General features: G+C 44.7%; 1 protein-coding gene across 1 annotated transcript in view; it reads left to right on the plus strand.

The window, feature by feature from the left end:
- Positions 1 to 16,450, plus strand: part of LOC120025553 (pappalysin-1-like) — an 83,327-nt gene extending 66,877 nt beyond the window's left edge. Inside the window, exons 11-15 of the mRNA XM_038970112.1 lie at positions 2,485 to 2,592; positions 2,800 to 2,935; positions 3,090 to 3,303; positions 10,805 to 10,973; positions 16,436 to 16,450. Coding sequence (XP_038826040.1) covers positions 2,485 to 2,592; positions 2,800 to 2,935; positions 3,090 to 3,303; positions 10,805 to 10,973; positions 16,436 to 16,450 — 642 coding nt within the window. The remainder of the gene's footprint in view (positions 1 to 2,484; positions 2,593 to 2,799; positions 2,936 to 3,089; positions 3,304 to 10,804; positions 10,974 to 16,435) is intronic.
- The last annotated feature ends 190 nt before the right edge of the window (positions 16,451 to 16,640 follow it).

The following is a 16,640-nucleotide window of genomic DNA, read 5'->3' on the forward strand; positions in this document are numbered from 1 at the left end:
CTCTTGCAACACAGAGACCTAAAATAGTCTCTGGGACTGTCTTTTGTCAACATCTCGTGCGATAATGTTGTAGCAATTCAGTTGATCGGCGCGGCAGAGGACTTTTTTACTGCCATAACAAAGTGAACAAAAAAGGCTCTAAGTTTAGACTCAAGTGTTGTTTCTTCTTTCTCCTTTCCCTTTTCCGACGTACTCTCTCAAGCTGCGGTCTCCGACGATTTATTGTCCGGCATTTGTTTTATTGGTTTATTTTTCCCTGTGTGTTGCTTATGTTAGAGACCTTGCTTGGCTGCTCTGTTGTGGTTCGCTCCGTGATGCAAGGCCCCTGCTATGTGGTCCTCTGTGGGCTCCTGCTTTACACCCCCATCACCCCCCCACCCCAACCTTACACACACATATGTATACACACACACAAACACACAAACACACAGGGTCAGTCCTTGGGGGAGGTTGGGGGTTGTATTTACAACCTCCTAATGACCAAATCAAATGAATGACCAATCTTACTTGGACTAGTCTGACTCTTGCCATTGTACAGGAGGAGGCTGGGGAGTAACAGAACTTTGGAGGCTGATGAACTCTCCTACCGGCATTGCTCTTTATAGGTGTTTGCTAGAGGGCAAGCTTGACGTGCAATTACAGTGTGCTCTGTCTGTCGAAAACTGCGGGGTGTTATAAAAACACCGAGGGGGGTGGGGGACGACGACTCAGTGCTACCTGTGTTTACATAAATAAGTCATTGGTTGGCTGTCACCTGTGCAATATTCACTCGCCGCTTCAGTCTGCAGCAGGGCGAGGAGCCATAGCAACTCTCAACACAAGACATCAGCAGTACCCCAGTGCATTGAGAGGGAAGCACCATGAAGAATATCACCAAACAACAACAGATACCACAGGTAGCTGGGTCTTCGTCACCTCAGCTCCCTCCTCTGCCTATCCATACCTGTCACCTCGGCAGATCCAGGAGACAGATAGATTACTCCAAGAGCTTCTGGGTAGTTTCCACCACTGCGTCTGGTTCGTCTAGCTCTGGGTGGACGTCTCTGGTTACAGGTGTCTGATTTCACTGGCATCAGGCAACGGGCGAAACTGTCTGTCCTTGTGCCTGTGTCTGTACACTCTCCCCCCAGGTAGGCAGGTAGCCTGGCGGGTAGGAGCGTTGGGCCAGTAACCAAAAGGTTGCTGGATCGAATCCTGAGATGACAAAGTAAAAATATGTCATTCTGCCCCAGTAAACCCACTGTTCCCTGGGTGCGGATGACGTGGATGTCGATTAAGGCAGTCCCCCGCACCTCTCTGCTTCAGAGGGGTTGGGTTAAATGTGGAAGACACATTTCAGTGGAATGCATTCAGTTGTACAACTAACTAATGCAGGTATGCCTACCTTGGCTCATGGGTGGCACAGTGGTCTAAGGTACTGCATCTCAGTGCAAGAGGTTGCCACTACAGTCCCTGGTTCGATTCCAGGCTGTATCACATCCAGACGTGATAGGGAGTCCCGTAGTGCGGTGCACAATTGGCCCAGCGTCGTCCAGGTTTGGCTGGGGTAGGCGTCATTGTAAATAAGAATTTGTTCTTAACTGACTTGCCTAGTTAAATAAAGGTTAAATATAATAATAATTAAATACCCCTTTCCCATTGCTATCTCTAACATGGTTCACCAGCTTCTACTGGTCACAGATAACCTCTCTCCTGTGAAGAGAGACAGAAAACAACACAAACAGCCTTCCATCTATGCCTGTCCCTAACTAAGCAGCCCTCATACAGAGGATGAAGTAGAGCTGTCAGATAGAGGCATGGAAGTGTTCAGGAGTTGACATCTGGCTCTCTGGTTCTGAGTCTGAAAAACATTAAAGATAGAAGCGTTAGAGGTGGGATGGATAGAGAGAGTGGAGAGATAGAGAGAGGGGATTGGGGAGAGAGAACAAACGAGTGGTGGAGTGAAAGATGAAAAGGAGTAATGGAGAGTGAGATATTTAGAGAGAAAGAAAGAGAGAGGAACTGAAGCGCCCCTCTCCCCAGACTGCCTGTTTTTTCACGCCGTTAACTTACTTAGCGTGTTACACTGCCCCTCCATGTGTGCCGTATCAACTCAGCCTTGTTTTCCCTACAACTTCCTCACACTATTACGTAACTCCAGGAATGGCCCTGTTGGCAGGGCTTTGAACACATCTCAACCTTCAAGGCAACAAAATAACACAAGAATCAGAAAAATACACTTTCGAATGATGCCAATTCACATTGATTTGGTTCATAATCTGAAAATGAACTATCTTGTTTCAGAAAAAGAAGCAAAGATTATCTGACATTATCAGAAACATTTTGTTTCCACGAAATGTGTGCAAATTCTATGTACAAATGTTGCAAAAAGATTTGGTGTCACTATGAATCTTAATTTCTCTCTCTGTCTCTCTGTCTCTCTGTCTCTCTGTGTCTCTCTGTCTCTCTGTCTCTCTGTCTCTGTCTCTCTGTGTGTGTTATCAGACATGCCAGTCCAAGGTGTTTGACCTGTCTGACGGGGTTTCCCAGTACGCCTGGTTCCCCTGCAGAGAGGCCCAGCAGTCCTCCTGGTACCCCCAGTACTGGCTCAAGGTAGGTCACAGGCCATAGGTTAGAGGTCAGGAGTCATGGGATATGGGTGGGCAAAGGCTGAGACTGACCCCTGTGGATTCAAATATTTCTTTTGAAGATTTACGCAAAAGCTGAAGTCACATAAACATATCTCCAGTTAGTAATATACACTATATGAATGTGTTGAGAGTTTAGGGCTCTAAATGTGAGTGTTCCCTTCTCACCCAGGCCTACTTTTCCCACCCCATGGTGGCTGCTGCTGTGATAATCCACCTAGCTGCAGACGGGACAGGCTACATCGACCAGACACAGTGCAACATCACCGTTCAACTGGTGGACACCAAGGAGGTCATCCACAGCTTAGGTCTGTAGATACAACCTATGGAACTGTGGAAGCGTGGAAAGATCTCTTAAGAATCCCACATGAGCTATTTCTCTAACTTCCCACATCCCTCTTGGTCCCTCCTTTCTCTGTCTCTCTCCTTCCCCCCATCCTTCTCCCTGTTCCCTCCTTCTAGGTGATTGGCGTCTGACTTGCAGGACCAACCCCCTGGTAATCCCAGTGAGCCATGACCTGAGCGTGGCCTTCTACCGCACCAAGGCCATCTTGGTCCAGTTCCGCTCCCACCTGGTGGCCATCTCTGGCGTGGGCCTGCGCTCCTTCCAGTTCTTTGACCCAATCACCATTAGCGGGTGCCAGAGCAACGAGATCTACAACCCCATGGGTCAAAGGTGAGGAGGGAGCTGGGGGGCGCAAGGGGAGACACACAAAAGGTCACTGTTATGCATGTAGAAGTAAACGTGTAGAGATTTTTTTTTAAATGAGCATGTGTATAACTGTGCATACGCACATTTGCATGCGCGAACACACACACACACACACACATGGGTGCACACACACACAGGCCTCAGAATTTGTCAGGGGGCTGTCATGAGAAATAGGGCCATTTGTGGCTTTTGTTGTTTGCCAGTGAAGCAAACGGGAAAAGCTAATTGGATGAAGAGGATTTAAGTATCTGCTCTCGATAGGAAGTTGTTTGATGCCACAAACAAAGACATGTTGCCCTCCTCAGAGTTGTCTTTGGCTCTGTGACCCATACCACTGAGCTGTCAAACTCAACAACTCACTTGGTGTTATTCAGCTGATATGTGTGGTGGCAATTCTTCGCTTTCCTATAGAGCAGAGAGGGGCAGCTGGCAGGCTCTTTTGTAGGCCTGTGGACCAATTCACAAGATGCAAACACAAGGTGCAATCTTAAAAATGTGGTTGTGCATCAGCAGTTTTTCTCTTATGTCAGTCATTGACAGTCACTCAATTAGCCAGGTCAGCTATATTTTTTAGATTGGTAAGTTAGTCTAGCCAGCTATCTAAACTTGTAGTAATCATGGTCAAATTACTGACACTGCGTGTCCTCATGATGAATTCAGATTTTTTGTGGCCCCCACCCCATCAAAGTTGTCCAACTCTGCTATAGAAGATTTAAGTACTAAGTTCTGACGTAGTAGATTTACTTAGCAAACATTCTGGATGCTCTGTAGGCTATGCAAGCTCCAAAACCAACTAGCATGCCAGATCTGGAGCTCATTTCATTGTCATACACGTTTGAATCAACAGTTTATTAACACCATTGTAATAGATTACATGCAAGAAACAAAATCAGTCAACTATATCTCTCTTGCGAAACATATTTGATCTCAATGAGACTAAACCTGGGATGAATGAAGGGTCAAACCACTCTAAAAATGCACTAGTGCACTTTTCATGCCCTTCTGTTGGAGCGGTTGCGCTAAAGCTGGGTGCATCCCAAATTGCACACTATTCCCTACATAGTGCGCTATGGGCCCAGGTAAAAAAGTAGTGCACTATATAGGGAATAGGGTGGCCTTTGGGATGCAATCCTGGATTTTACTGTTCCAATAGCAGAGCTTTGGTGGAAGGCTGGCGGTGGGAGTTTCCATGCCGACCCAGAGGAACAACGCATTCATTATTAATTAGTAATTGCTTACTATTACGGATCCTTCTATTGACATATTTGAGGTTTGTTGTGCTCAGCGGCAGCCATATCCAAAGTGTAAATATGATCTATTTGGCGGCTCCCTGCTTCAACAGCTCCCGCCTGAGCCTCTAGAAGGGATTTAGTGCAGGGAGTCTTAAGCTAGAGCATTTCTCCTCCTCTTACTCCTCATACTCCCTAACCTTCATTTCTCCTCCTCTTACTCCTCATACTCCCTTACCTTCATTTCTCCTCCTCTTACTCCTCATACTACCTTACATTCATTTCTCCTCCTCTTACTCCTCATACTCCCTTACCTTCATTTGTCCTCCTCCTCATCCTATTCCCTATCCTCCTCTCTTCTCCTCCCTCTCCATCCTTTTCCCTTCATTCCTCTCCTTCCATCTCTCTTCGCTCCCTGCCTTCTCCCTCTTCTCCTCTGCTTCCTCTTCCCTCTCCTCTTCCTCCTCCTCTTTCATCCATGTTCTATTCTCCCCTCTTCTCCTACTCCCTCTACTTATCCCCCTCTCTTTGCTCTCTTCCCCCCTTTCCTCCTCTCTCTCTCCAGCCAAACAGCCGATTTCCCGTAATAATTCTACCTCTACACAACAAAGTCCCTTATTCCCTAAGTTGTTAACAACACGAGCTATTAACGTGTCCCGGCTTTATGTTCCACACTCTTGTTTTTTTTCCTTCTCTCTCTTCCTTCCCTTCATCATCCCTTCTTTCAAATGTGAAGATTTGAGGGGTAATGGCAGATTATTGGACTGCAAGTGTGGAGGCTCTAGAGTCTTTCTCTACATTTGTCCTCGTCTCCAGTGAAGGTTCAGATTTTGAGTGATGGGACACTCGTCATAGCCCCTTCTAGTAGTCTTCAGACTATTGATCATTTTTCAAGTGTTAAAAAATTATCCAGGAGACGGAGCTGAAACCACACCTATAACTTAATACATACCTTATGGTTCATGTACTTTAAAGTGGCATGAAAACAACTCAGTGTTAAGCTGTCTATAAAGCCTTGGTTTTAGTTTGGTTTTGTTGTGAGTGTCGGTTTGTGTTTGCTCTGTCTTCTCTCTACACGTTTAGAGGTTCATGTTAGGCTTTCAGAGTTTGTTGTTGAGGTGGAAGGAGAGAGACAAAGGGGAAGAGAGAGGGAGAAAAGCACTACATTTACATTTTAGCAGATGCTCTTATCCAGGGCGACTTACAGGAGCTATAAGGGTTAAGTACCTTGCTCAAGGGCACTTTGGCATATATTTCTTTACTGGCCCAACACTTTTAACCTGTAAACTACCTGCCACCCACTAGAGGGATTAGGTTTGTGAGAGGGAGATAGAGAACGATAGAGGTACCGAAAAGACGACAGATAGTAAGAGAGAGAAGAGGATATATGATGCAGAGAAATATAGAGAGACCAATACATTTTGAGAGAGAGAAGAGAGAGAGATAGAGAAGAGAGAGAGAGAAGAGAGATAGAGAAGAGAGAGAGAGAAGATATAGAGAGAGAAGAGAGAGAGAGAGAGAGAGAGAGAGAGAAGAGAGAGAGAGAAGAGAGAGAGAGAAGATATAGAGAGAAGAGAGAGAGAGAAGAGAGAGAGAAGATAGAGAGAGAGAAAAGAGAGAGAAGAGAGATAGAGAAGAGAGAGAGAAGATAGAGAGAGAGAAAAGAGAGAGAGAAGAGAGATAGAGAAGAGAGATAGAGAAGATATAGAGAGAGATAGAGAGGAGAGAGAGAAGATAGAGAGAGAGAAAAGAGAGAGAGAAGAGAGATAGAGAAGAGAGAGAGAAGAGAGAGAGAGAAGATATATAGAGAGAGAGAAGAGAGAGAGAAGATAGAGAAAAGAGAGAGAGAGAAGAGAGATAGAGAAGAGAGAGAGAGAAGATATAGAGAGAGAAGAGAGAGAATAGAGAGAAGAGAGAGAGGAGAGAGAAGAGAAAGAGAGAAGAGAGAGAGAGGTTCCAGTCATGTAGAACAGTAGAGTTTAATCATACGTCATCAGCTGTGCTTTTTTTCTAATGTCCTCTCTCCTCTGCGTCCCAAATGGCACCCTTGAGGTGGCAGTGTGTTTATTGAGACAGTGTCGTTGTGGTTGTTGAGACAGTGTGATTGTGGTTGTTGAGACAGTGTGGTTGTGGTTGTGTTGAGACAGTGTGGTTGTGTGTGTGTTGAGACAGTGTGGTTGTCTGTGTGTTGAGACAGTGTGGGTGTGTGTGTTGAGACAGTGTGGTTGTGTTGAGACAGTGTGGTTGTGTGTTGAGACAGTGTGATTGTGGTTTTGTTGAGACAGTGTGTGTGTGTGTGTGTGTGTGTGTGTGTGTGTTGAGACTGTGTTTGTGTGTGTGTTGAGGCTGTGGTTGTGTGTGTGTTGACACTGGGGTTGTGTGTGTGTGTGTTGAGACAGTGTGGTTGTGGTTGTGTGTGTGTTGAGACAGTGTGATTGTGGTTGTGTTGAGACAGTGTAGTTGTGGTTGTGTGTTGAGACAGTGTAGTTGTGTTGAGACAGTGTTGCTGTGTGTTGAGACAGTGGGGTTGTGTTGAGACAGTGTGGCTGTGTGTTGAGACAGTGGGGTTGTGTTGAGACAGTGTGGTTGTGGTTGTGTGTTGAGACAGTGTAGTTGTGTTGAGACAGTGTGGCTGTGTGTTGAGACAGTGGGGTTGTGTTGAGACAGTGTGGTTGTGTGTTGAGACAGTGGGGTTGTGTTGAGACAGTGTGGCTGTGTTGAGACAGTATGGTTGTGGTTGTTTTGAGACAGTGTGGTTGTGTGTTGAGACAGTGTGGTTGTGTGTTGAGACAGTGTGGTTGTGGTTGTGTTGAGACAGTATGGTTGTGGTTATTTTGAGACAGTGTGGTTGTGTGTTGAGACAGTGTTTTATTTGTTGAGACAGTGTGGTTGTGGTTGTGTTGAGACAGTATGGTTGTGGTTATTTTGAGACAGTGTGGTTGTGTGTTGAGACAGTGTTTTATTTGTTGAGACAGTGTGGTTGTGTGTTCAGCCAGTGTGGTGGTGTTGAGACAGTGTTGTTGTGGTTGTGTGTGTGTTGAGACAGTGTGGTTGTGTTAAGATAGTGTGGTTGTGGTTGTGTGTATGTTGAGACAGTGTGGTTGTGGTTGTGTGTGTGTGTTGAGACAGTGTGGTTGTGTTGAGACAGTGTTGTTGTGTGTGTGTTGAAACAGTGTGGTTGTGTGTGTGTTGAGAAATTGTGGTTGTGTGTGTGTTGAGAAAGTGTGGTTGTGTGTGTTGAGATGTTGTGGTTGTGTGTATTGAGACAGTGTTGTTGTGGTTCCGTGTGTGTTGAAACAGTGTGGCAGTGTGGTTGTGGTTGTGTTGAGACGTTGTGGTTGTGTTGAGACAGTGTGGTTGTGTTGAGACAGAGTGGTTGTGTTGAGACAGTGTGGTTGTGTTGAGACAGTGTGGTTGTGTGTGTGTTGAGACAGTGTGGTTGTGTTCAGACAGTGTTGTTGTGGTTGTGTGTTGATACTGTGTGTTTGTGTTGAGACAGTGTGGTTGTGTTGAGACAGTGTGGTTGTGTTGAGACAGTGTGGTTGTGTTGAGACAGTGTGGTTGTGTTCAGACAGTGTGGTTGTGTTCAGACAGTGTTGTTGTGGTTGTGTGTTGATACTGTGTGTTTGTGTTGAGACAGTGTGGTTGTGGTTGTGTTTAGACAGTGTGGTTGTGGTTGTGTTTAGACAGTGTGGTTGTTGTTGTGTTTAGACAGTGTGGTTGTGTTGCGACAGTGTGGTTGTGTTGAGACAATGTGGTTGTGGTTGTGTTTAGACAGTGTGGTTGTGTTTAGACAGTGTGGTTGTGTTGAGACAATGTGGTTGTGGTTGTGTTTAGACAGTGTGGTTGTGTGTTGATACTGTGTGGTTGTGGTTGTGTGTTGATACTGTGTGTTTGTGTTGAGGCAGTGTGGTTGTGTTGAGACAGTGTGGTTGTGTGTTGAAACTGTGTGGTTGTGGTTGTGTGTTGAGACAGTGTGGTTGTGTGTTGAGACAGTGTGGTTGTGTTGAGACAGTGTGGTTGTGTGTTGAGACAGTGTGGTTGTGTTGAGACTGTAGTTGTGTGTGTGTTGAGACATTGTGGTTGTGTGTGTGTTGAGACAGTGTGGTTGTGGTTGTGTGTGTGTGTGTGTTGAGACAGTGTGGTTGTGGTTTTGTTGAGACAGTGTGGTTGTGTTGAGACAGTGTGGTTGTGGTTGTGTTCAGACAGGGTGGTTGTGTTGAGACTGTGTTGTTGTGGTTGTGTGTTGATACTGGTTGTGTGTGTGTGGTTGTGGTTGTGTGTGTGTGTGTTGAGACAGTGTGGTTGTGTTGAGACAGTGTGGATGTGTTGAGACAGTGTGGTTGTGTGTTGAGACAGTGTGGTTGTGTGTTGAGACAGTGTGGTTGTGTGTTGAGACAGTATGGTTGTGTGTTGAGACAGTGTGGTTGTGTTGAGACAGTGTGGTTGTGGTTGTGTGTTTGTTGAGACAGTGTGGTTGTGTTTGTGTTGAGACATTGTAGTTGTGTGTGTGTCTTGAGACAGAGTGGTTGTGTTGAGACAGTGTGGTTGTTTTGAGACAGTGTGGTTGTGGTTGTGTTGAGACTGTAGTTGTGTGTGTGTCTTGAGACAGAGTGGTTGTGTTGAGACAGTGTGGTTGTTTTGAGACATTGTGGTTGTGGTTGTGTGTTGATACTGTGTGTTTGTGTTGAGACAGTGTTGTTGTGGTTGTGTGTTGATACTGTGTGGTTGTGTTGAGACAGTGTGGTTGTGTTGAGACAGTGTGGTTGTGTTTAGACAGTGTGGTTGTGTTGAGACAGTGTGGTTGTGGTTGTGTTAAGACAGTGTGGTTGTGTGTTTGTTGAGACAGTGTGGTTGTGTTGAGACAGTGTGGTTGTGTGTTGAGACAGTGTGGTTGTGTTGAGACAGTGTGGTTGTGGTTGTGTGTTTGTTGAGACAGTGTGGTTGTGTTGAGACAGTGTGGTTGTGTTGAGACAGTGTGGTTGTGTGTTGAGACAGTGTGGTTGTGTTGAGACAGGGTGGTTGTGGTTGTGCGTTTGTTGAGACAGTGTGGTTGTGTTTGTGTTGAGACAGTGTAGTTGTCTGTGTGTGTTTAGACAGAGTGGTTGTGTTGAGACAGTGTGGTTGTGGTTGTGTTGAGACTGTAGTTGTGTGTGTGTGTGTGTTGAGACGGTTGTGGTTGTATGTGTGTGTGTGTGTGTGTGTTGAGACAGTGTGGTTGTGTGTGTGTGTGTGTGTGTGTGTGTGTGTTGAGACGGTTGTGGTTGTATGTGTGTGTGTGTGTGTGTGTGTTGAGACAGTGTGGTTGTGGTTTTGTTGAGACAGTGTGGCTGTGTGTGAGTTGAGACAGTGTGGTTGTGTGTGTGTTGAGACAGTGTGGTTGTGTGTGTGTGTGTGTGTGTGTGTGTTGAGACAGTGTGGTTGTGGTTTTGTTGAGACAGTGTGGTTGTGTGTGAGTTGAGACAGTGTGGTTGTGTTTAGACAGAGTGGTTGTGGTTGTGTTGAGACAGTGTGGTTGTGTTGAGACATTGTGGTTGTGTGTGTGTTGAGACAGTGTGGTTGTGTGTGTGTGTGTGTGTGTGTGTGTGTGTGTGTGTGTGTGTGTGTGTGTGTGTGTGTGTGTGTGTGTGTGTGTGTGTGTTGAGACGGTTGTGGTTGTATGTGTGTGTGTGTGTGTGTGTGTTGAGACAGTGTGGTTGTGGTTTTGTTGAGACAGTGTGGTTGTGTGTGAGTTGAGACAGTGTGGTTGTGTTGAGACATTGTGGTTGTGTGATTGTTGAGACAGTGTGGTTGTGTGTGTGTTGAGACAGTGTGGTTGTGTGTGAGTTCAGACAGTGTGGTTGTATTTAGAGAGAGTGGCTGTGGTTGTGTTGAGACAGTGTGGTTGTGTTAAGATAGTGTGGTTGTGTTGAGACAGTGTGGTTGTGGTTGTGTTGAGACAGTGTGGTTGTGTTAAGACAGTGTGGTTGTGGTTGTGTTGAGACAGTGTGGTTGTGTGTGTTTGTACTTTATATTGTACTGTATGGGTGTTCTACCCACTGTGAATTTAAGTTGGCTGTGGATGTAGCTACACTGTGATCCTGTTTATTCTTTGTATGTTCTTCCCTGCTCTAGTTGTATCATATATACTGTACATCATACCCCGTATGGGCAGTATATATTTAGCTACTATGTTTATGATTATACTGGTACTAAATAATTCACCCATGTGTTTGTGTGTACCCCTCCTTCTCTAGTTGTGTCCATTACTCATGTGAGGCCATCGACTGCCAGGAGCCGCTGATCCGCAATGCAGAGCTCAAGTGCAGCAGTCTGGGCTTCTTCAACGGAGCTCGCTGCACCATCACCTGCAACTCTGGCTACGTCCTGCAGGTCCACAGAGACGATGACATCATCAAGACCCAGGTATACACACACACACACACACACACACACACACACACACACACACACACACACACACACACACACACACACACACACACACACACACACACACACACACACACACACACACACACACACTAGCCATATTCTTCACCTGCAACAGAAGCTTGGCAGTGTAAACCCACTGGGAGGATGACATCATGTCAAGCCCAGGTAGCTAGCTAGGCGCCTCCTCCTTCCTTCCTTCTCCCTGCTTTAGCACACACACACACACACACACACACACACACACACACACACACACACACACACACACACACACACACACACACACACACACACACACACACACACACACACACACACACACACACACCCACACACACACACACACACACACACACACACACACACACACACATACACAGATGGACAAAGGCACATGAACGTTCACATGTATACACACACACACATACGCGCATACTCGCACAGAGACACACACACTATATATGTTTAGTCTTTCTGCGCTGCACCATCACCTGCAACAATGGCTATGTGTTTCTGCTCCACTGGGACGATGACATCACTAGGTACTCTCTGCTCACTGCGGCCCCCTCCCTCCCTCCCTCCCTCCCTCCCTCCCTCCCTCCCTCCCTCCCTCCCTCCCCACTCACACAGTGAAGTCATGCTCACGGAGCACAGATACAACACCTACACAGCACTGTGCAGATACTCCATGTCTTTCTAACGTCTGTATGTGTATGTATTTTAATGGATATGTATGTGGTGTTTTCTGAGATGAATTACACTGCAGCTACTTTTCATTACGACACTGTGTAGCGGGCAAGAAAAAAGTTACCCCATGACATACGTGTTAACATTTCTCACATTACTGGAGAAAGAGCTTTTCGGTAACCAAGACGTCTCAGCATCCACTTCATGTAGTATCAACCCCCACACACCAGACACTCAACAGATGAGGAGCACAGACATTGGCACACAAAACACTAAAACACAGAAGCATGCAGACACACAAACCAGCCCAAACAAACAAGTTAGTTCACAGGCACACAGTCAACCCATTCACTCCCACAGAGGGCTCTTAGTTAGTTCATAGGCACACAGTCAACCCATTCACTCCCACAGAGGGCTCTTAGTTAGTTCACAGCCACACAGTCAACCCATTCACTCCCACAGAGGGCTCTTAGTTAGTTCACAGCCACACAGTCAACCCATTCACTCGCACAGAGGGCTCTTAGTTAGTTCACAGGCACACAGTCAACCCATTCACTCCCACAGAGGGCTCTTAGTTAGTTCACAGTCCCACAGTCATACCCATTCACCAACCCCAAAAGGGAAAGGGCTCTTAGTTAGTTCACAGGCACACAGTTCAACCCATTCACTCCCACAGAGGGCTCTTAGTTAGTTCACAGGCACACAGTCAACCCATTTCACTCCCACAAGCGGGCTTCTTAGTAGTCACAGCCACACAGTCAACCCATTCACTCCCACCAGAGCCGGTCTTAGTTAGGTTCACAAGGCACACAGTCAACTCCATTCACTCCACCACAGAGGGGCCCCTTTTTTTCTTAGTTAGTTCACAGCCACACCAGTCAACCCATTCACTCCCACAGAGGGCTCTTAGTTAGTTCACAGGCACACAGTCAACCCATTCACTCCCACAGAGGGCTCTTAGTTAGTTCACAGCCACACAGTCAACCCATTCACTCCCACAGAGGGCTCTTAGTTAGTTCACAGCCACACAGTCAACCCATTCACTCCCACACGAGGTCTCTTAGCTTAGTTCACAGGCACACAGTCAACCCATTCACTCCCACAGAGGGCTCTTAGTTAGTTCACAGCCACACAGTCAACCCATTCACTCCCACAGAGGGCTCTTAGTTAGTTCACAGGCACACAGTCAACCCATTCACTCCCACAGGAGGGCTTCTTAAGTTAGTTCACAGGGCACACAGTCGAACCATTCACTCCCACAGAGGGCTCTTAAGTTAGTTCACCGGGCACACAGTCGACCCATTCCACTCCCACAGAGGGCTCTTAGTTACGTTCACCAGGCCACACAGTCAACCCATTCACTCCCACAGAGGGCTCTTAGTTAGTTCACAGCCACACAGTCAACCCATTCACTCCCACAGAGGGCTCACCGCTAGTGTTTGTGTTCCTCTATGTTATCTCAACCAGCTAGTGTTTGTGTTACTCTCTATGTTATCTCAACCAGCTAGTGTTTGTGTTACTCTCTATGTTATCTCAACCACGATGTTTGTGTTACCTCTATGTTATCTCAACCAGCTAGTGTTTTGTGTTACTCTCTATGTTATCTCAACCAGCTAGTGTTTGTGTTACTCTCTATGTTATCTCAACCAGCTAGTGTTGTGTTTACTCTCTATGTTATCTCACACCAGCTAGTGTTTGTGTTACTCTCTATGTTATCTCAACCAGCTAGTGTTTGTGTTACTCTCTATGTTATCTCAACCAGCTAGTGTTTGTGTTACTCTCTATGTTATCTCAACCAGCTAGTGTTTGTGTTACTCTCTATGTTATCTCAACCAGCTAGTGTTTGTGTTACTCTCTATGTTATCTCAACCAGCTAGTGTTTGTGTTACTCTCTATGTTATCTCAACCACTAGTGTTTTTGTTACTCTCTATGTTATCTCAACCAGCTAGTGTTTTGTGTTCCCTCTATGTTATCTCAACCAGCTAGTGTTTGTGTTACTCTCTATGTTATCTCAACCAGCTAGTGTTTGTGTTACTCTCTATGTTATCTCAACCAGCTAGTGTTTGTGTTACTCTCTATGTTATCTCAACCAGCTAGTGTTTTGTTACTCTCTATGTTTCTCAACCAGCTAGTGTTTTGTGTTACTCTCTATGTTATCTCAACCAGCTAGTGTTTGTGTTCTCTCTCTAATATTTATCTCAACCAGCTAGTGTTTGTGTTACTCTCTATGTTATCTCAACCAGCTAGTGTTTGTGTTACTCTCTATGTTATCTCAACCAGCTAGTGTTTGTGTTACTCTCTATGTTATCTCAACCACTAGTGTTTGTGTTACTCTCTATTTTATCTCAACCAGCTAGTGTTTGTGTGTTACTCTCTATGTTATCTCAACCAGCTAGTGTTTGTGTTACTCTCTATGTTATCTCAACCAGCTAGTGTTGTGTTACTCTCTATGTTATCCAACCAGCTAGTGTTTGTGTTACTCTCTATGTTATCTCAACCAGCTAGTGTTTGTGTTACTCTCTATGTTATCTCACCAGCTAGTGTTTGTGTTATCTCTCATGTTATCTCACCACTAGTGTTTGTGTTACTCTCTATGTTATCTCAACCAGCTAGTGTTTGTGTTACTCTCTATGTTATCTCAACCAGCTGTGTTTTTGTGTTACTCTCTATGTTATCTCAACCAGCTATGTGTTGTGTTACTCTCTATTGTTATCTCAACCACTAGTGTTTGTGTTACTCCTCTATGTTATCTCAACCAGCTAGTGTTTGTGTTACTCTCTATGTTATTTCAACCAGCTAGTGTTTGTGTTACTCTCTATGTTATCTCAACCAGCTAGTGTTTGTGTTTACTCTCTATGTTATCTCAACCAGCTAGTGTTTGTGTTACTCTCTATGTTATCTCAACCAGCTAGTGTTTGTGTTACTCTCTATGTTTCTCAACCAGCTAGTGTTTGTGTTACTCTCTATGTTATCTCAACCGCTAGTGTGTTTGTGTTACTCTCTATTTGTTATCTCAACCAGCTAGTGTTTGTGTTACTCTCTATGTTATCTCAACCAGCTAGTGTTTGTGTTACTCTCTATGTTACTCAACCAGCTAGTTTTTGTGTTACTCTCTATGTTATCTCAACCAGCTAGTGTTTGTGTTACTCTCTATGTTATCTCAACCCAGCTAGTGTTTGTGTTACTCTCTATGTTATCTCAACCAGCTAGTTTTTGTGTTACTCTCTATGTTATCTCAACCAGCTAGTGTTTGTGTTACTTCTCATGTTATCTCAACCAGCTAGTGTTTGTGTTACTCTCTATGTTATCTCAACCAGCTAGTGTTTGTGTTACTCTCTATTTTATCTCAACCAGCTAGTGTTTGTGTTACTCTCTATGTTATCTCAACCAGCTAGTGTTTGTGTTACTCTCTATGTTATCTCAACCAGTCTAGTGTTTGTGTTACTCTCTATGTTATCTCAACCAGCTAGTGTTTGTGTTACTCTCTATGTTATCTCAACCAGCTAGTGTTTGTGTTACTCTCTATGTTATCTCAACCAGCTAGTGTTTGTGTTACTCTCTATGTTATCTCAACCAGCTAGTGTTTAGCCACCTTCATGTTTTTCTACAACTACATCCCTGTAGCAGAGACACAAAAACAGAACACACAACATAAATACTTTAGTAACACACATGCAAAGTTTCCTATTTTTAACAGAAGTGTAGTTAAGAGTTTGTTTCATACAGAGAGTGACGTGATGAGGGATGGATGGCTGCAAGTGATGCAGTAGGACAAGCTGAAAGACAAACTCATTAACACACCATTAACCATTAACTCTTCTTGAACTGCACTGTTGGTTAAGGGCTTGTAAGTAAGCATTTCATGGTAAGGTCTACACTTGTTGTATTCGCCGCATGTGACAAATAAAGTTTGAATTGATTTGGAAACCAGTCAGACACTTCAGTGAGTCAAGTCAACTCATTAACATCGACCCCAACCCATGGTTGGGAAATTAACAATGTTTGAATATATACAATATATTATCACACACACACACACAATATCATACATACACACACACATACTGTACATTTACACAAATGATCCATACCTGGTCAAATCCAAGCATGTACTGCAATGATGCCATTATGATAGTGCAAAGTCATGAATATGTTAAAGGCATAGTTCACTCCAAACTATACTTTTAGGTTTCAGTGAAATAGGTTAAATATCCCTTAACATGCCAACAGAGTCGTGTGCTCACAAGAGCTTAAGCCTGAAACCTAAATTGACGCTTCTCTAGTTAGGATTCTGCCTTAAGAATGGTTATGTTGTAACGTATAGTAACTATGGTACCCAGGCTGACTAAAGAACGTATCTTATCACCTAACTTGTATTCATGTCAGACCCGTAGCACTGAGGACAGAAGCAATAGGTACCTTTGATTGAACTTAGGCTAAGATTAGAATGGCTTTTTCATATCTCATCAAGTTAAAACCTCCTGCTTTCTGCTTAAACAGAGCTGAATATTGATCAACTGCCCAAACGAAACGCCTGGATATTCAACAACAAATAACCTAAAACAAACAGCTGGTTTGGGAATGCCAAGGTTGAAAAATAGGTTAGGCAAGATAGTCCGGTCTTGGGGCAGAAACAGCAATCATCTCTCTACCTGGGCAGAGCCCTCCAGAAGGTGAATAAAATAGCGTTCAACTCTTCCCACGCACTCCACCCCGAATTCCAGCTCCACCCCTCTGGTCGCAGGTACAGAGTACCTAAGGTTTAAAAAAATATGGCTAAGGGCTCTTTTATTCCAAATGCAACTTAACAAAATGTTGGACTAATTGCACTTTACACTTGCACTTCAACATGTAGCCCTTTACTTGAACACGCTATCATAAGGCCACATACCACTGTCTTAAAACAATGTTACATATGTGTCCTTATGACGTGTTCAACTAAAGCCTAT

Source organism: Salvelinus namaycush, chromosome 31 (genome assembly GCF_016432855.1).
Source record: "Salvelinus namaycush isolate Seneca chromosome 31, SaNama_1.0, whole genome shotgun sequence".
In the NCBI taxonomy this organism is placed as follows: Eukaryota; Metazoa; Chordata; class Actinopteri; order Salmoniformes; family Salmonidae; genus Salvelinus; species Salvelinus namaycush.